At 33.0% G+C, this 21585-nt stretch overlaps 1 protein-coding gene across 2 annotated transcripts in view; it reads left to right on the top strand.

Annotated features, from left to right (window-relative positions):
- LOC128991506 (pleckstrin homology domain-containing family G member 5-like) overlaps positions 1-21585 on the top strand; it is a 263086-nt gene that overhangs the window by 112591 nt on the left and 128910 nt on the right. The window contains exon 1 of one of the 2 annotated variants that reach the window (XM_054414444.1): positions 6090-6607. The exons of the other annotated variant lie outside the window; for it this stretch is intronic. Coding sequence (XP_054270419.1) covers positions 6518-6607 — 90 coding nt within the window. The 5' untranslated portion in view covers positions 6090-6517. Of the gene's footprint in view, positions 1-6089; positions 6608-21585 lie in introns of those variants that run through there. 2 annotated transcript variants of the gene reach the window in all.

Raw genomic sequence — 21585 nt, forward strand, 5'->3', positions numbered from 1 at the left:
ATAGAACAAATTCCAACAAATGGTTTTTCGATGGTTTTTGGTAGTAATAGGTGTTGAAAGTACCAGGAAAAAAGTCTACCAAAATCGGACAACCGGAAGTCGGGTTTTTCCAAGATGGCCGCCGTGAGGCCCTCAAATCGACAAGATGACTGCAAATTCGTCAATTCATAGTTCAGGATTGGCCAATTTCCACAAAAATTGGCAAACACATGTAGAACTATATTTCCAACCTTAAATATGAAAACTAGGCAGACAAAGTAACCCAAAGATGAATTTTCAGGGTATTATGTGCTAAAAAATAAGATTTTTTACCTCAAATATATGTGTTTCTAATATTTTGTACAAATTTTGTTATAATTTCAAATTTATTTTTTCACCATTAGATTCATCACAAAAAACCTAACAATTTAGTATATTGAATCTTTGTTCTGCTTCAATTTGTTACGGAGATATTGAAAGTAATAACTTTAGTATGTTTTCTTGCCGTTAGCTCAATGTTAATCTTAAGGAGAATAAGCATAAATATTAATATTATTTTTCATTAAACCTATATAGATAAGACTTTTTGTTCTGCTTCATATTATCTATTTTAATATTTTTTTTGTACTAAAAATTCCTTTTTTGGCAGTTACCATTGCAGCAAACATACGTATTCGGTTCCTCAGTTTTAATCATAAAGAGAATAAGCAAAAATCAATTTTTTTATTAGTCCGAGAAGTATAGAATATTACCTTTATGTTTTATGGTTTTACGTTGTAGTGTTGGGTTTGCAGAGTAACATAGTAAAAATTGCCAAAAATCGGTCTACTGGAAAACCCCTAGAATCTAGATTTAATATGACGGATTTTCTTAACATTGGAAAAATTAAAAAAAAAATCCACATGCATTTTCATTGATATTGACTTCAGACCACCACCGATATTTATTGGGTGGTCATTTCTTCATTTCGATAGGGAACGTGTTTTCGGCCGTCATTTTGGATCCCCCTATTGGATATAGACAGTGTCATTTCAATAGGGAACGTGTTTTTGGCCGTCATCTTGGATTGGCCATATTGGATATAAATAATTTTTTTAATGTAATGGCAATGTTGTGACACATTATTTTAAACTAGATATTCACGCCCATTCCATTGCCAAAATGGGTTTTTAAATATCTTTTTTTCGTTTTAAAGATATATGCAAACGAAATTCTCCTGCATACATTTCTTAAGGACGTTTTGTATTTTGAACTTTTTTTTAAGATTATTTTTTCTTATAACTCCAGTACATATTAACGCTTGCAGTTCGTTATAGCCTTAAACATTTAGTGATGTAAGGGCTTTCATTTGAGCTATTGATCATTAAAATCTGACGAGTTAGAGACTAGTTTTACCAACCCCAACAAAATATTAAATTTCCTTTTTTAGAAATAAATTTTTTTTTATATTTATATCTCGGGTTCTTAATACGCCACCAAGTTCTTTCTGGTTTCATATTACTCGGTAAATGTTTGGGTTAATTTTTTTATCACTAAATAAAATGTGACAAATTTAATATGGGTCTGTCTTATTTAACAATAATTTTTTTTCGAGATTTGTCTTTAGTTTAATACATATACCCCCAAATCGAAAAATAACTCCCAATACTCTTTATAATCTTAAGAGATTCATCAAAGTATTGACTTTTACTGTAGTTATGGATTATTTATTGGGAGTTATTGGAATTGGGGATATATGTACTTAACTAAAGACAAATTTCAAATGCAATAATTTAATATTAAATTAAGGTGCATGACTAATTTTTTATTAATTAGTCAGATATTATTTAGTGACTATTAAAATAAAAAACCTAATTCGCTACTGAGTAATTTGAGACCAGAAAGAACTTGTTGACGTATTGAGAACCCGAGATATGAATCATTTAATAAAAACTTATTTATAAAAAGTTAAATTTAATATTTTGTTGGGATTGGTAGCTTTTCTCTAACTCGTCTAATTTTAATGATCAATAGCTCAAATGAAAGCCCTTACATTATTAATTATTTAAGAATGAACTACTAACTGAAAATAAGGAAAATAATGGTAAAAAATTTCAAAGTACAAAACGTTAAAAACAAAAAAATGTATTTAAAAACGGATTTCGGCAATGGAATATGCTTGAAAATCTAGTTTATATAGTAATAATGTGTCACAACACTGTCGTTACAACAACAAAAAATTATATCCAATAAGGTGGATCCAAAATGGCGGCGTTTCCCATCGAAATAAAGTACTGACCACCCAATAAATATCGGTGTTGGTCCCAAGTTAATATTTAGAAAATTGTGCATAGAAAATGCTTATGGTATCTTTTTTGTCCCTGTTTTTGGTTTTCTATGTTTGTTTTCTGTTTTTGTTTGTTGTTTGGAATTTGTCCGATGTTGGGAAAATCCGACTCTGCACACCAAAAACTACAACATAAAACCATAAAACGTTTTCTTGTATTGTTTTTAAGGTTATATTCTATACTTCTCGGACTAATAAATTGATTTTTGCTTATTCTCTTTATGATTAAAACTGAGGAACCGAATACGTAGGTTTGCTGCAATGGTAACTGCCAAAAAAGGAATTTTCAGTACAAAAAATATTAAAACAGATAACATGAAGCAGAACAAAAAGTCTTATCTATATAGGTTTAATGAAAAATAATATTAATATTTATGCTTATTCTCCATAAGATTAACATTGAGCTATTGGCAAGAAACCATACTAAAGTTATGACTTTCAATATCTCTGTAACAAATTGAAGCAGAACAAAGATTCAATTGTAGGTTTTTTGTGTTGAATCTAATGGTGAAAAAATAAATTTGAAATTATAACAAACTGTGTACAAAATATTAGAAAAACATATATTTGAGGTAAAAAATCTTATTTTTTAGCACATAATACCCTGAAAATTCATCTTTGGGTTACTTTGTCTGCCTATTTTTCATATTTAAGGTTGGAAATATAGTTCTAGATGTGTTTGCCAATTTTTCGTGGAAATCGGCCAATCCTGAACTATGAATTGACAAATTTGCAGTCATCTTGTCGATTTGAGGGCCTCACGGCGGCTATCTTGGAAAAACCCGACTTCCGGTTGTCCGATTTTGGTAGACTTTTTTCCTGGTACTTTCTACACCTAGTACTACCAAAAACCGTCGAAAAACCATTTGTTGGAATTTGTTCTATCTTAGAGGCCTTTTTGGGCTAAATCGACTCGTCTATTGTAATTTACGAATTGGTCTAATTATCAGGATAATACTGCGGATAGTCGTAGTACTCACTAGTGCGGACGTTAATCCACACCAGGGAGCATCGCATCCACAGTGCATCCCTATAAATATCCACAATTCGTGACCTCCCAGTAGCTGGATTACAGGACGACGCCACCCGTCCCAGTCATGTTAAAACAAACCGATTTAACAATGATAGATTTTGGAGGCCTCTTAAAAACTTTCAATATAAGTATGTACACCTGTTGAACTGTCTTCAGCCTCGACGGAAGTACGGACAAGATTTGAAAAAGTATAGAAGAGGTATAAAGTCCATGTTGTTGGACAAAACCCTCTACAGCGGCCGTGAATATTTCACTAGCCAATAAAAATACCTGTAAATATGATTAGTTTGAAGTTATTTATAGCATTATGTTCGGCTACATTATGAATTCGGCAACATTTTTTTGTATTTGACTTGGCTAATGCAAGTTTTGTTTATCTAAACCAAAAAAGACTTATTGACTTATTAATTTTTTTAGTGAAAATTTAAAACGTCATCGTCAAGATTTTAACACAAAAACGTTGTTTGTAATGTTTGGACTTTGCAAATCTTATCGTCTGGGCTAAACGCAAGTCGCACGAGTTTATAAGCGTCTTATCACATGGAACTCTGTGACGTAAGATGACGGGATGTTGGAGTTGGATGAAGTTGTGTTTATCCTTCAATCCGTCTATCCTTCAGCACCTCCTTCACCCCTTCACCAAACAATGTTTTCTGTCTCTTTTACTTTACCACAGTAGCAACCATTCGTGTGTCTGGAGCATTAACTGAGTAAATAACTAGTAATAGAAATCTGGTATCATATTTCTTTTCGGTTCTTAAAAGTTTATGAGCTAATTTAAATCGAAAATATTTGGGTATATTTGATTGTAGTTGTTTAAATTTCATAAGCTGATTTTATTTCATACTATTTGAACACTCATAAATTATGTGTTTTTGTAAAACAAATTTAAGGTTCGAATTAAAGTTTTTTTTTCTGAAATAAATTTTCAAAGAAAGAGAAGATACATTTCTTGTAATGTGTGAAGGCAATCGTATTATTGTTAAATTTAGAATCTTGAAAACTTGTATGATTTTAGCGAACTTAGTTTTATGTATGTATTAATTATTCATAAAGAACAGTTTTGGTCGTTCAATCCAAATATAAATCAAATTAATTTTATCTTCGGTTAATGAATTCAATAACGAGAGCTAAGAATAAAGCTAGTTAGTGGAAAAGGTATCGTAATTATTAAAATCAAAGAAACATCTTTAAGGTTAAGCTCATTATAAGGGGTCGTGGGTATTGTTTCAAAACCCGATTAGATAACCACTTGCTACTTTCTATAGTGAGACTTTATACATCTGTCACTGAAAGAAAATCTAGAGAGTAAATGTATAGGCAAATTATACTGTTACTTTTCCTATAATGTTGTAAATTTTACTATATCCTTTAGTATTGTAAACATTATTGTGAGAAAATGTACAACCTGAGGTTATCTATTTAACGGTTTATGTTTTAAATTCCAAAATCCTTTTAAACAAAGTTTTTTTTTTGTTTTGTATAAAAACTCTACATTTAGGGATTTCGGTGGATGGTTTATCTGTTTAATTATACGTTAAAATTTCCTTTTGGCCATGAGATGTTAGACATAAATGATACAGCTTGTTTAGCGGAAATAATAATAAAAATTACTTTTTTGCGACTATAGGAACTAAATTACCAACTTCTGCTTCTTAACATAGGCCCTACTTTAGTCAGAATTTGCGAAAAGGAATTGCAGAAAAATATATTTTCTTGATACATAACAATGAACGGTATTGAGTCATTATAATATATGAACAAAGATACAGATTACATTACACAATAGATGGAACTACTTGAAAAAGTAAGAGAAGGGTCAGGACAATATCTTTGGAAACATATTCATTTGTTTGAAAGCTTTTGAAAAGAAAAGGTACAAAAGTGCAGATGTGAACTTTCCTATCGACAGAGGTGTTATTTACTTGGATCTGTCGCAAACAGCTGTAGTAGGGCTTAAGTAGCTTTTCTCTTAGTTGTTTACATTTCCTAGGTAGTGCCACTATGTACTACCACTATGTATTGTAACTTGAATGTATAGCTTTCGAAAGTCCAAGAAGTGCTGTTACTTGGGTAATAATTCTAAATTATATCGATTGTTTGTTTGTATCAGATAAATTTGTTTGTTTTACTTGAACTAAATGAACTTAAAATATGTTCGATCCAGTTTTTCTTCTGACATGTAAATCTTATAAAAAGTAATTAACTTTTAATTTAAAAACCAGCCAGATCGCCAACATGTCCAATACGCCTTTAAATAGATCATCCATTGTTATAAAGAAGAATATTCCGTAAATAAACTGTTATTGCCATCGCATAGCGTACAATTATCTAATAATATCCTGATCATACCATAATAAAATCCAACCCTTATATTGATCTTGTTATTGGGTTCTCCTGAGGTTTAACCGTCAACAATGCGTTTTTGCCTGGTCTTACACAAATATTTATCAAATACTTTCCTAGTTAAATTTTAGTTTCGGTGATTATTTACAAACAGTACATATGCAAAAAAGTGTATTGCGTTGAAAACTAAAACCATATAACATAAAAGTTTGTTTATCAAATGGTTTTGCCTCGAAAACTGTTTAGTGTCTTAAGCATTTTCAATTGGCAGATGATGCACAAAATGGGAAACTTTATGTCAGTATTTCTTACAGAAAATACTAACAACTAATCGAGCAAAATTGTTCAGATTTGTTCAAGTGTTTTTATCAGATTCGTAACCTCTTAGTGGTGTCTACGTGGTATGTTCTTTGGTACATGCAGAACTTGTCAGCATTCAAATTTTTTGATTTTCATCGACGGATTTGCTCTAGTTGATTTATTTTAGACCCCGATAATATTGTGAGTGTGATTTAAACAGTTTGAATGACAGGAATACGTCAGTAATGTTGAAGCTCGAGAAATGGCCAGTGTCAACATCCATGTAAAACAGTACATATTTCTGATGTTCGTCATAACATAGATGTTCAACAACTGGACAACTGATGTTGAACCTTGTTCGTTGCGATGACGTGTGTGAGATGACCGTGTAAGGTCAGTGAGAGTGCGGGATGAGTGTCCCCGGGGGCGGTGCTGGAGGCGGTGACGGCGGCGGCGGAGGCGGAGAGATGTGACGAGGAGGCCTGGAAGGACCGTGGCGTCGCGGCGCGTCCTGGAGGCGTCGGCCCCAGGACATGACGCCGGAGGTATCCCACGACCGTCGCAACTTCCTTGCGGCAACCATGCGGATCTTCCTGGTGGTGTCTCCCCCGGGCAAACTCCAGGTCAGTTATGTTCCTGCTTCCGCCCCTTCCATCTTTGCTCAGCATTTATGTTCAGAACTGACTGGTTAATGCATTGACTTTTACAAGTGTAACATCAGTTGTATGTTGAAAATGAACTATATTCACCTCCTTTGGGACGTTTGGACACTGACGATCTATATTGTATTAGTACAGTTTTGGATTTTTTGTAAAACATAGTGGGCGACCACAGAGTATACAGCAGTCAAAATTTGATTTTTCTTTTAGCGTGTGATACTATATTTTATGTCAAATGATAGATTAAATAGTTTTAAATTTAGGTGTCCTTTCAGTTTGTCTTGGGTAAACAGTAGTTTTTTATAAAATATATTATTATAATTTAGTTTTTAAAACAACAAAAATAAAGAACGGAGTAAATGATATTTTTCAAACTTTCTTAATTCAGATAATCCGAAAAGTAGGTATAAAAATATAAACTTGTACTTTACCGACTAGAATGTTAATACTGTTTACGAGTGTTTATATTTCGGGTAAACTTTTGAATAACTTGAAACTATAAAATCTACTTAGATACTTACACAATTTAGGAATTGTCACTACCAGAGGTATAAATTGAATTGATTAAACAATTCGCTAACACTTTGCTAAAACTTACTTGACTGAAATATAAAGGCTTTTGTTTTAAAGTGACCGTCAATCAATGAGAGGCAGATTTGTAAACAAGTCAAAGTAGGTTCACAGACGCAGATGTGACGCCAGTGCTTGATTACAGCTCGGACAGATCTCTCAACGTTTCCGCCAGTTTAGATTTCATTACTGAATGCTAATTTTGTTGCTTCCATGGAACCGAATCTAAACGGTTGGCGCTTTTAAAGTCGGCTGTGAGTGTAACGAATTTACATTCGTTTAGGAGGAACAGCTTTTCACATTTTTACAAGTTTTATGTTGAAATGTACATTGTTTGCATTTATACAACAGTTTTAAGAATTCCCCATAGTAGTTTTTCTTTAAGAGAAATATTTTAACCATACAGAATAGGAGTTTTACTGTGTCTTTAATTTGATATCTTCTGTAGGGATTGCAAGGAAATCACATGATTGCCAAATAACATATTAAGACGAAAAGTGTAGTCCCTTTGCAAACTAGGTACCATATTTAAGGTTTATTTAAAACATATTGACAAATATTGTTTTGATATTTTGTTTTCGTTACAATTCATAGTAAACGCTGTTGAACAAAAAAATAAGAATCTGTCAACGAATAAACAAATTATTTTGATAGAATGAGGCATTCATAATTGAGACTATGGTTGCTAGGCAACAACAACAATGAGGATGAAGACGCCACTAATCTGTGGTTAGCTTCAATATGACTTAACAGTGAATATCAGTTAACAGACGTTCCACAGAACCTGGGGTACTGATATTCGGGTCCGGGCCATGAAATGGTATTTTTAGCACCCCCAATTTTATGACATTACTTTTATAAGAAATCGCGTATTAATTTACGTTCAATTCATTTTGGTAAACAATAGTAACTGAGTTTTAACAGCTTCAAAACCAGTTAACTTGTAGTGTATTTGTTTTAAAAACAAAAGCTATAACTGGCTCTTTTCAGGACTTTTGAGGACGGATCCCAAGTAACATTTAGAATGTTTATAAAAAAAAACTGTCGTAGTAAATATTTACAAAATATAACGGAACGTATAGGAATCTTCAGTAAAACATCCTCCTCCACTGAGGTAGAAGCCATAGCCTTCATCAAATTAAATAAAAAAAAACAACATTTCACAAAACCCTTTTAAACGTTGCGAATACATTAAACACTGTAAAATCCACTGGATTCTTATACTCGGTACTTATACCATTAACTTACGATGGTATACAGTCATTGCTTACACCAATAATAATCTTATGTATGCTATGGACTGCTTGCACGGAAAATTCATTCGATACCATTACCAATACATATTAGGTTCAAGAAAACCATTTTGACCACAGAAAAATGACCAGGAGGAAGATAAATAACTTTACAATGGAATATGCTAACATATTTTAGTTACAGATACAATAAATTAGGTTAACAAATATTGTACTTGAGCAATTTTAGATACACATATCGATATTATTTTTGACAGAAAACAAAACAACCCTATTCACCAATCTTTTCAGCAAACATAACTCCTAAATCTCCGCAGCCTATCACAACATTCAAGCGACGCCTTGGAGTCGGTTGCTTATTGCTGAGAATGTTGGTATAGCTCTTTTCCGTTTGTTAACCTTTAACACTGAATTTGAATTTGATTAATTATTTTTAAGATTATCGTGTAGATTACCATTATTAGTAAAACAGATGTTTTAAATGAAAACACGCCATTAAAGATATGTATACAGACGGGGCAACATCAGAAAACAAAGCAAAAACGTAGATCACTTGGGAAAAAATATTAACAGGTAAATGATTAATTGACATAGTTTATTGCATTGATAAGTGCTGAATTTCTTTTTGGGGAGCAAAGCAAAATCGATGACCAACTGACTGAAATTACTGAACTGATGAGACTGATCGGGGATCAGTTCTAGGAGTAAGAAAACGCAGGACAGCTGATTACACAATAGAACATCGTAAAATCATTTGAATCCTAACTTGTTAAATACAACAGTGTTTAAGATACGAAGAACTTTGAAAAGAATCTGTTCATGAATCTGAACGGAACATATATCATTTTATGGCTTTTGAATCTGTATGAAAGATAAGTTTTCCTTACCGTATCATTTAGTGGTATCAAATTTAACTATTATATAATTCGTTTAGACATTTATTTTATACTAGCTGAACCCGGCAGACGTTGTGTTGCCTTTGACTATTTATAATCCCGCGGGCTTTGCCCCGTTTAACTTTTTAATTTTCAAGATGACCTCGTTCGCATGGCTCAATCACGTCCTGGTTGAAGTTCGTTCGCTACGCTCACTCACCTTTAGGTTGGAGCTCGTTCGCTGCGCTCACTCGCCTTCAGGTTAGCTCGTTCGCTACGCTCACTTGCCTTCAGGTTAGCTCGTTCGCTACGCTAACTCGCCTCCAGGTTGAAGTTCGTTCGCTACGCTCACTCACCTTTTGGTTGCAAATTAGCTGTTGTCATAAATGTAAAAGAAATAATAGTGCTGCACCCTGTTGGTAATCCTTGTAACTTTAATGCTATTGAACATCATAGAACAGAACCAACTTGTTTAATTTGAAACAGCTGTTAAGATTCATTAATTCCATTTCTCATAAGGTTAACATGGGAATCTCCAGAGCCACTGGGGCGGAGCCGATTGGACGGATCACGAAATTGATGGTGTATAAACCTATTCCATGACATTCTACACGTATGTACCAAGTTTCGTGGCAATCGGTTCAGCGGTGTCTGAGTTTATCACTGCCAAACAAACAAACAAATATATATACAAACATCCTCTTTTATACTTATATAGATAACAAATGTTTATATATGCAATGCCATATAAAAATAAGCTTGTAAAACAGTTAGATCCAATGTCACCTATTATGTAACATTGAATAATACAAATACAAAGCAATACATTACGATCTTCTAATTTTGTCCATTATAGGGAGTGAATTGTGAACTCACTTTAAATAAACTTTTCATGAAGTTAAATCTATTTAATTAAGCTGATTGGCAAATCAAACGGGACGCAGACACTTGCATGGTTGATTAATCAAACTACTGAAGTCATTCAATAAGTTAACATCGTGTAGCGGGGGGCCGTTTGGGTGAGGGGGTGCGGGGTTAAGGTATGGGATGGAGGAGGGAAATTCGGGTAATCAGGAGGGAATAAACAGGGTAATGCTAATAGGTTAGGAAAAGGTGTGTCTGGACCAAACTTAATTTCAGCGTGCTGAATCTGCTACCAATACAATTAGGAAGATTGCTGGGGACCAGAGGGACGGAGACCTTTTACCCAGATCAGAACACTTGCCTAGCCAGCTTTGATTTGAACTAATGGAACTAACTATTTAAATATAACCTATCCTTCCACTATGAACTGAACTTGGGTAATTACTTACTAATTATTGATGAGCAAATGAGTGATATGTAATTGAATACTGAATGAGAAATAAGTATGAATTGATTTGAACTATTAAGTTACATTCTGGGAACATGTGGATTAGTATTCATGTTTCGAAAGGTTGGTGGCAGAGTGCCACCAACCGGCTAAGTTGTCAATTCCTACATTTCCATAGTCGGGTGAGCCAGAAGGGCTCCCCGCTAGTTACCTGACTTAGCCAGACATTTTCCCTACTTAATTTCTACATATTACTAACTATGATAACTTATCCCAAACATCGAAGAGAAGTCCTGGATTTTACGGAGAGGTTTCCTGTGTAGAAGCCGGTTGTCGAAGAAGGAGGACAAGACTAGGAAAGGTGGGGATAGAGCATTGATGCAGTCGCGGCAGGCAACGAGATGAACATGCAGCCCGGCTTCGCGAACTGCACACACTATAAAAAATATAGCGTGCCGCTATGCGTCACAATCGGAACAGTGACTAACTGCAATATACTTTGAAGCACGTAGTGTCAAAGTACTCAACAAACGGAAATAAAATTTGTTAAGTTAAAACAAAATTCAAATTATATGTATAGCATCTAGTATAACATCTTAAATTGTAGACCCATATTCTATTAAATTGTCATCGTCCATCTTGTTGATTGTTACAAATAGTACTCAATCAATATCAACACAATCATTTAAATAACAAACACACTATTTCCTAACCTCAAACGGGTCCTTCAGGCGTTCGAACAATAAAAAAATATCGGTGGAAAGAAATCTAAAATTGACTGACGGATGCCGACAGAGAGGCTGACGGGACTGCTACGGATGAGTGTAGATAGCGCAATAGAAAATCTATTAAAGAATATTTTTGTTAACTGTGGCGTGCCTGAAGTGACTGGACTGCGACGTATCGTAACTGATGTGTGTGAATCGACCTTTAAACGACACGTTACGACTTATTATCATGAATATCTATTTGATAGTTACAATCAGATGAGAATACAAGATATTTGTCGAAGTTGCATCTTAGAAAATCTATGACGGGAATCAACAGGTTTATTCAGCAAAACCGTAAACAAACGAATGTACCCGCTGACGAATATTCAGTGTAAAATGTGATACAGCCCGTTAATTTGGGCATGTGCTCACACGATGGTTCATAAAAACGAATATTTTAGCTACAAATGTGTTTTTTTATTGAAGTATAGTGTTAAAGGTGTCCAGGTAGGTCTTTCCTAAAGTTAATGTTTCTTAAGGGGGGAGTTCAAATAAAAAGTGAAAATCTTTATTTACAAACCAATTTTACTCATACTACACCTTAAGGTGAAGTTAAATAAAACGTACAGAAAAAAACTGGAAAAATTTTTTTTCCCGCTACCCATGGTGGGGGGGGGATTTTTGCGTATTGCAAGGGTTTGCGAGAACATAAATTTCTCAGGTTTTAAAAGTGATAGAGAGTTGTTTTTTTTTTTTAATCTGTTCCTGAGAGTAATACCTACAATCTCTAGCATGGGTTTAAGGAAATTATATAAAATAAAATTACAGTAAATTTTTAAATTTTGAAATATTTTTTTCCACAAAATAACTGGTAAAAACTATTTTTTTAAATACTTTAATGACATTATTTTTACAAATCCATGCTAGAGATTGTAGATCTTGTCAAACTGAACAAAATAAAAAAGAATTCATCCTTCTATGTAGTATAGAACTTGAGATATTTATGTTCCCATGCGAAAAAAGTAAACTTTTGAAAAACGACCGAATACCAAAACACGGTGCTTTTAGTGATTGACGGAATGCAACTTCAAAGTATTTTTTATGAGAAAAAAAAATCGTATAAGGTTGGTTTTAACTGCTTTATGTTCAGAATTTAATATATAATAAAAAAATTAAAATAAAAAAATTGTAAAAATTCATATTTTGGCCATTTTTGGCAACGACCGAATACCAAAACACGGTGCTTTTAGTGATTGACAAAGTGTTACTTCAAAGTATTTTTTTATGAGAAAAAAAATCGTATAAGGGTGGTTTTAACTGTTTTATGTTCAGAATGTAATATATAATAAAAACAAATAAAAAAATAAAAAATTGTAAAAATTCATATTTTGGCCATTTTTGGCGTGAACTCCCCCCTTAAGGAAGTTTTATTTTGATTATGATAGCCTTATGTTTTATGCAAAACATGTTTGAAAGAGTGAAAATAATAAGTGTATTAGTTTTATGAATTTCCGTTGACACACTAGTTTGGTTTGCTTAAACTAATACAATTTGAGTTTCACGTCCTAGAAGAAAAGAGAGATGGGAACCCGACACCGTGTGCAAAGGACACTAGAGGTCAACTAGCATGTTTGTGTGTTGTACGTGTGTGTGTGTGGGTGTGTGTGTGTGTGTGTGTGTGTGTGTGTGTGTGTGCGCGTGTGAGAGTAGGAGGGAGAAAGAGACAGTGTACTAGTAGGTTTGATTATAAAACAGCCATCAGCTAAAAATACAATACAGACGAAAATTTAAGAACTGAAAACCAAACCATGACAGAATATTGTATAATTTTTAAGTAACAAATTAGTAAAATATTTTAGCAGTTATTCGTTACCATTAACATAATTATGGGCAATCACAACTTTCTGGTATTTCTAATCACTTTTCTAAGAAATTTAAACTCGTTTTACCAAAAACATTTTGGTCGAAAATGTTAAATGCCACAAGATAATTCTTAACAGAGACAGTTTAGGATATATTTGTCGCATTGTCGTGCATTTGAACCACTCTTGAGTTGTTTGCTCACTTGTGCGATTAAACTATGCATAAACAAAAACAAATACGAAATTGGAATGTGGTGCTAAGGTCAACCAAAACAAACGGATAAGCTACACGTAGAGTTATTGGATAAAACCCAAGGCTTCGCTAGAACCAACACTGGCTGTTGTGTTAGGCTAAGGGATTTAGGAGTTACAGTATGTTGCTGAAAGGATGGGCGAATGGGTTTGTTTTCATTCAAAGACACTATTCATTGGTTCGTCGGAGGGAATAGAATAAACTGATAAAATAATCTGTTGATTTTATTTGTTGGATCCGTAACTGTAAGTAACACACAATAGCACCTAGTGACTACCAGAAATCACATTTAAATAAAATTTTCTTATTCGAACCTAAGGACACCTGATGTTACGTTCCATCTGCCATTTTAATTAGGTTATGCATTTTTAACAACCAATTTAATACTTTGCTTTGGGATTCAACATCAAAGAAGTATAATATGAGCAAAACAAACTGAAATACGGGTTGCACTGGAGAGTAGAAGAAACATGATTCATTCAGGTTATTTGATAGCTTACCCTTACACATTTAGTAATTGATAGTAGTTAATCATCTAAGCCCACATTTTTAAATGGAAAATGGGAACTGAATGACTGCGTAGTAAATGATGCCGATATATTTACTTCTTTTGACAGATCGTTTGTCATTTAGGGGTGTTGTTGAAAAGCTTTATTGCAAAACATTACAGAACATCTCTAATTCATATAATACTGTAATAATATACTTAATTGAGCGGAGCGAGCGAAGCGAGCGAAGCTCTTATACTACACTCCTGCTTTTTTATTACAAATACTCCTCCTGAACGGCTGAAGCGATCTGCATGAAATTTAACACAGTCATAGTAACCAACAATGGGAAGGTATAAATCTGAAACGGTACAAATCGGACCATAGGACTTTTCCCTACATGAATGCAAACTTTTGGAAATTTAACATGGGCCTTATGGGTTAATTGGTCGCCATGTCATTATTTGCGAGTAAACACGAAAAAGTAAACAAGAGCCTCAACATTAGTCAACAAATCTACCACATGATAAATACAGTACAAAAGAAAAAATTGGATAATACTAAAGAGCATATTATAGTATATTGTATGTAATACGAAATGATTAACAATCAGTTCTATATTGAGTGATTAAACTCCATGCCGTTTATATTTAATTGTAAAATGGTTCTGTTCTTTTTAACAACAATGAATAGTTAACTAATTAGGCCTAAGTTTATGTTGCTTGGAGAAGGAGAAGATAAAACGAGGTCATTAAAAAAAACCACTACACCATAATTATACCAACAAAAATCACACCGCCCTTGATTTGCAAGAAACTTTGTAAAAAATGTTCTTGTAGCTAAAAATACAAAATCGTTTTACGAAATGAAATCACAACCACGTGGTTTACAGGTAAGGTTTAAGACTAAATGGTGTAACTTAGACAATAAAATAGTTGTATTGATAAATTTTATTGCACAATAGGGAAATTTTGAAAGTGGTTGACGACAATTTCTTACTTTTAACTGCTAAAATAAAACTAGACCTAAGTTATAGGCCTATACTAAGTGAGGCTAACCCCAATCCCTCACAACAATAATACTGGTAAACAGTTATTGAGGTAATTGAATTGGTGAGTTTTATGAATGTTCAATGCAAATAAGTCTTCTGTACAAATAAATGGTTCTTTTTTTAATAATGAAGAAAGAAGACATTGAAAAAAAAATAAAGAAAAGCAAATTCTACATACAATGGGTAATAATAATATAATAATAATCGTTATTGCCTTTTAATAATACAGGTATTGCTTAGGCCTACCATGATTCATTTGCAGTATCGAAATTATTGAGCGGAGTGAAGCGAAGCTCTTATACTACACTCACTGCCTTTGTTTTACAAATACAGGTCAGGCTCCACCTGACAGGCTTAAGCGATCTGCAGGAAATTTGGCACATTCATGTAACCAACTATATGGGAAGGTATAAATCTGAAATGGTAATATTCGGACCACAGGACTTAAACCAATAATAAGGGTTGCCGGAATTAGGCTGATGCACCATTTTGCGTTTGGAATCTGTAAATAACTTACAGCATTTTATGTGAGCAAGACGTGCAATTAATGTAGACTTTGAATATCTATCTGATTGGAACATGTTCAATTCCTATTTGCAGTCTACAAATAGGAATTCCACTAATGTGAACCAAATATAACACAATTCGTTGACTTGAACCCGACGTATCATTGACTTTGAATACTGCACATAGACATCCCATATAAGTGAAGCAGAAGTAGGCCTAAGCCTACCATTGACTTCGGATACTGCAATTAGGCATTTTATTTATGTGAACAAAATAAATGGACCATTGATTTATTGAGGATACTGCAAGTAGACTATTCATTTACATGTACCATTGGGTTTGGATACTACAAGTAAACAATCCGTCTACGTGAACCATACGTACTATTGACTTTAGAATCTATAAATAGGCATTCCATTTATGCGAACCAAATATATCATTGGCATTGGATACTGCAAGTAGACATTTAATTTATGAGAACCAGATGAAACATAGAATACGGTTCCTGCAAGTAGACGATTCATTCACTTAATCCTGACTTATGATTGACTTTGGATACCTCTGCAAATAGGCATTCTATTTAAAATGCAAAAAAAATCATTGATATTGAATATGCTGGCTCCGCTCAATATTGCAAGCAGACAACTGCATTGTACACCTAGTATCTAATATGTTAACTGACAGTAATAACACAAAGTAAAACCTTTTCAAATTTATTTCCACTACATATTGTTACGTTAGATATATCCGTGCCAACCCTCGGTGGGTAGTGTGGAATTCCGTTAATTAGGGATCAGTTAATTAAGCACGGTAATTGGTGGAAATAGATTACGTAATTTAACTAATCATTTGCAAAATACGAATATAACATTTTGTAATATCAATTTTAAATTCAAAGACAACTTGTTACAACCTAATAAACAGAATGATAATGTTTTTTGAACAGTACATTTATATTTAAAATATTTACATGGATACTATATTAATGTCTTATTCTCAGATATAAGTAGTTTAATATAAAAGCGATAGTAATTAAACTTCAATCTAAAACTACTAATTTAAAAACGTAAATCCATTGTTCACAGGACTAAGGATTACTAATGTTTTTAGCTTCATTGCATTTAAATATATTTAAAAATCTTAAACATTTTATAAAAAAACACCCAAAAATGAATATCTGTGCCAAATGTACCATTACTGTGTCCTTCTTACAATATAATGGCAAGTAGTCCACGGATATTATTTAGTTGTAGACTTTTATATAAAGTATCGAGTACTTCAAAAAATAATATTTAAACTACCTATACATCATTTGCCACTTATGTACTTTATTATAATAAAGTACATAAATTACATAAATTGGTAAAACTGAACTTATACTACTTATGATATATTGAACTTTTTTTGCCTTATCTACCTAAATTAGACCATTTTAAGCACTTTTTACCATTGGCACTTTTGGGGGAAACCCCTATTTCACCCTGAAAATCGTGTTTGAAAATCAATAAAAATGCTAGAAATCTATGATTTTATACGCATGTAAAACTTTTTGGGTACAATTTCTTAACTGGACTAGCCTAACTTATGCTAATATCTATTGAAACTATCAAATTTAAATATTGTTTAATAATCGATATATTTACCAGCTATATCAGTAATAAAATTAAACTATCATAACCTAACCTAACCAACCAAACTTGCTGATAGTGAAAACATCGAATGAAGGCTTACTAATAATCGGTAAGTTATTAGGCCTATCATAGCTAAGTTAAGAAACTGTAGGTAGGCCTAGGTACCCCAACTTCTTTTTACTAAGTACGTGTCAATAACTTAATACTAACCTAACCTAGCATAACCAGGGTTTACTCAAAATTGGTCATTTTGGCACATTGTAAACCTAAGCATGGGTTAGGTTGGGTTGGGTTGGGTTAGGTTAGGTTAGGTTAGGTTAGTTTAGTTTATTATAGGCCTATATTTAATTTGGTTTACCCAAAAACGGGGTAATTTTTGGTACTTTACTATTTTTTACGATTTTCAAACCTGGTTTCCTGGGTAAAAACGGCAATTGCCAAAAAAGAAAATGGACTAATAATTAAAAAAAACCCCACCCTAAGTTAAAAAGAAAATTGTCAAGCCCCAAAAATCATTGATTTCTAGCATTTTTATTGATTTTCAAACGTGATTTTCAGGGTGAAATAGGCGTTTCCCTCAAAAGTGCCAATGGTAAAAAGTGCTTAAAATGGTCTAATTTAGGTAGATAAGGCAAAAAAAGTTCAATATATCATAAGTAGTATAAGTTCAGTTTTACCCATAAATTAATTAAAATTCCTTTCAAATGGATTATCCTTATGTAACTTATGTACGACATATTTAATCTATATAAGTTTCTACAAACTCTAAACACTTCTTATTTTTTTAAATGTTTTATTCGTAGATCTATTTGGTGATAACGTAGTTTGTTTGGACTACTAAACAATAACAAAAATTAAATTTATTTCTTGGAACAGGTCATTCTGTGGGTGGAAGTGGAAGGACTGAGTGAGTGGGCCTAAAATCAAGATATAAAAATAATGAAATATACAAGCCAAAAAAGAATTTAGAGGTGGAAGGAATGTCAATGTTTGTCGAACTCTTGGCAGGTTTAATCCCTCTAAATTTGTCTTTCTCATATTGGATCAAATCGTTCTTCACTTCATGTTTGGTCTGGATCTCCACTTAACGACCTGGTCCATATAGTTAGGAAGTCTTAGTATCCAACATTGTAAGGACTACTTTAAGAACGAAACTCCGGTCTTGTAATTATCCTTACGGAATGAAAGGTTGATTTTTAAACCTTAAAATTGGTCTTGAGTAAGAACCATAAGAATGATAGAAATGTATAATAAAATACCAGTAGATATAATAGGACAAAGATACCCCACTTTCGGCGTTTTAGAGGCACTTTTAGGGCACTTTTTATAGGGGAAAAATGAGAAAAATGAGTGGCTCATTTTTTTGGCCACTTTTTTAAAGACCCAGCTCTCGACCTATACACCCCTATATAAATTTTCTACTTTTTTAATACTGAAAAACACGTCTGGAATATGGCTCATTATTTTGGCCACTTTTTTAAAGACCCGGATCTTGTCCAATACAAACCCATACAAATGTTCAAACTCCATTAAAATTTTAAATCCACATTCATTCACAAGTATATTCTCAAAATCATGTGAGGTTTGCGCGCGAACTCGGGCATGCTCCCGGCTCATGACGCGCTCCCTTGGACATCCTTAGTGGAAATCCATGAGTTCTGGCTACTTGGGAATCCAAGCCATTTGACATACAATAAATCACCCTTTTTCCTAATTACCTTCTCTACCAAATACATGTCCTTATACTTGGTCTTTAACAACTCCTCTGTATAGAAGCCTCCCCTGATTATATTGCCATTTTCATCTTTCAAGATATAAGTCACAGGCTTTGTATTCTTAACTTCTGCTATTGTAAATAGTTCCCCTGTCCAATTTGGAGTATAGCCTTTACTAAAAACATGTTTATACTTGGAAATCCTTACGCTATCACCTACCTTATATCTTGGCTTTTTAACTTGCTCTACTTTAGAAGTCAACCTCTCATGCACATATTTACTATTCTTAACATTTACTTGGTTAGGCTTCATTCCTATAGATCTATGCACTTTATTATTATATTTTCGAATTAACTTTGGAAGTAAATCCAACCATTTATAACTCCCCTGAGCACTAAATTCCCTATATAACCAATTCTTTAAAGTTCTCTGAAACCTCTCCACAATTGCAGCCTTAGTTGTAGAAAATGTGTGATAGTGATTAATATTTAATTTTTTCATTAGTTTGCTAAAATATTGATTAAAAAATTCTTTTCCATTGTCAGATTGAATGTTTTTAACCCCCTTTGGTAGAATGGTTTTAATGGCTTCTGTAACCACTAACCCTGTCTTATTCTTTAGTGGAGCAGCATAAGCTTTTTTAGAAAATGTATCTATTAAAGTTAAAATATATTTATTGCCAGAATTTTCTCTAGCATAGTTTTGCATATCAATTAAATCTATTTGTATGGTTTCATTTATACCTAATACTTTGAAAGACCTTCTAATGAAATTCTTTCTTGCAGGTTTATGAAGTTCGTATGCAATTTCATTCATTTTTTATAACATCATCCTTTCCTGTAACTCTAAATACATCACCATTAGCCCCAATCAATAGATTATCTTCCATTCTTTTAAATACATAGTTTTCTGGTATATATGGTCTATTATCTATATACTTAAATCCACTCAAAGATGTGGGGTCAGCAACTAATAAATCAGGATTATATTCCATCAAATTAAATTTTTTTTCTCCATATACAAATTTTGATCCATCATAATGCATAGATTGTGACATTAGACAAATATCATCCGAATGTTCCCCCTCTGGTAGATTTCTTATGAATTGATTTTTGGCATCCCAACAATGTAGTTTTTTATTATAAGTTATAGTCTGTTCTTTTGTAACACAGTCAGTGTCATCAATGGCAGGTTTAACACGTACTAACCTTTTATTATTAAAATTCCAATAGCCTACTTCCATTTTTGGAACTTGTGAAACATTCACAGCATCTTTACTATCTGTACCTTCCATCAAATTGCTAAGTTTTTGTTTCTTAGCATTCCAAACACCATTCTCTGATTCTAAAAATTCATAATTATTATCGTCTTGTACAAATTTACCATCTTTTTTTCGTATTAAAGTCTGTTGTAAAGTGGGCACATCATCTAAACTTTCACCCTTTTCTACATTAGTAATTTTCCGTTTCTTAGCATTCCAAATACCATTCTCTGATTCTAAAAATTCATAATTATTATTGTCTTGTACAAATGTACCACCATCTGTTCGTATTAAAGTCTGTTGTAAAGTGGGCACATCATCTAAACTTTCACCCTTTTCCACATTAGTAATTTTCTGTTTTTTAGCATTCCAATTTTTATTCTTAGATTCTAAAAACTCATATTTAGTTTTACCTTGTAAGAAGACATCACCTTTTCTAGTTAATGTCTGTCCCAAAGTTGATACATCATCTACAAACTCCCCATCTTTAACATTACCAATTTTACGGTTTAAACCATTCCAACTATTGTCTTGTAAATTTAAAGTAGGTTCACTACTAGCCCTGGGTTCTGCAGGCTTATCATATGGATTATATAAACGATAAAATTTATCTATAAACATATTTTTATTTAATAAATAATACCACTTTCTCTCAATTCCTCAATAATGGAATCTATTTCATTATCCACTCCTGAGTTACCGGCTTGGCGACTTAGCCAAAGAAGTCTTAACCTATCTACGAGCTCATTAGGATCATCCCAATAAATATAGTCTATTTTATTACCAGTCACTTGTCTCAAACCTTCACCAACAGATTTAAAAAGAGGTTTAATTATATTAAGATATTTAGTATGTCTATTACTTGAAATTGGTGCACCATCTTTGTAACTCTTTAAATGTCCATTTGTAGCTTCCAAAATCTCTTTATAATTTTGCAAATCGGCCGGAGTATAATCCTCAGGTTCTTTTAAAGTTAACAATTGCCACAAACCTTTTGTCCCCTTGTAGGTTTTATTTGCAATTGTAACATCATCATTGGCAATATCAACTTCCTTATTTCCAATAAAAAATTTATTTGCTTCTCGTCTAATACCATATGTAGTGTCTGTCATACTACTTTTACTGAGGTAATTTCCTAAATAGTCTGATGCTAAAAGACCAAAATCTAATTTCTGTGGGGTGGATTGCTGTAATGGTTGCAATCTTGGTATTATTGGTATTCTAGATGGAGTCATTGGGAGAATCTCCATTCGAGGCCTCTCTGTTTTGGCGATTTTTTTTAATTCTTGTAATGGCTCTATTAAAGGTTGGAATGTTTGAAACCTCTCTTCAGCCTCTAGAAACTTGCCACGTTTTAAAGCTCTATATTTCTCTCGTATTTGATTTGCAGAGTCAACCAATTCTTGTTGAATGTTTTTCATCTTTTATTTACATTTTATTTATCTCATTTGACA

The sequence above is a fragment of the Macrosteles quadrilineatus genome, unplaced genomic scaffold (assembly GCF_028750875.1).
Source record: "Macrosteles quadrilineatus isolate MER2022 unplaced genomic scaffold, UCM_ALF_1.0 Scaffold_4__1_contigs__length_99947679, whole genome shotgun sequence".
NCBI lineage: Eukaryota > Metazoa > Arthropoda > Insecta > Hemiptera > Cicadellidae > Macrosteles > Macrosteles quadrilineatus.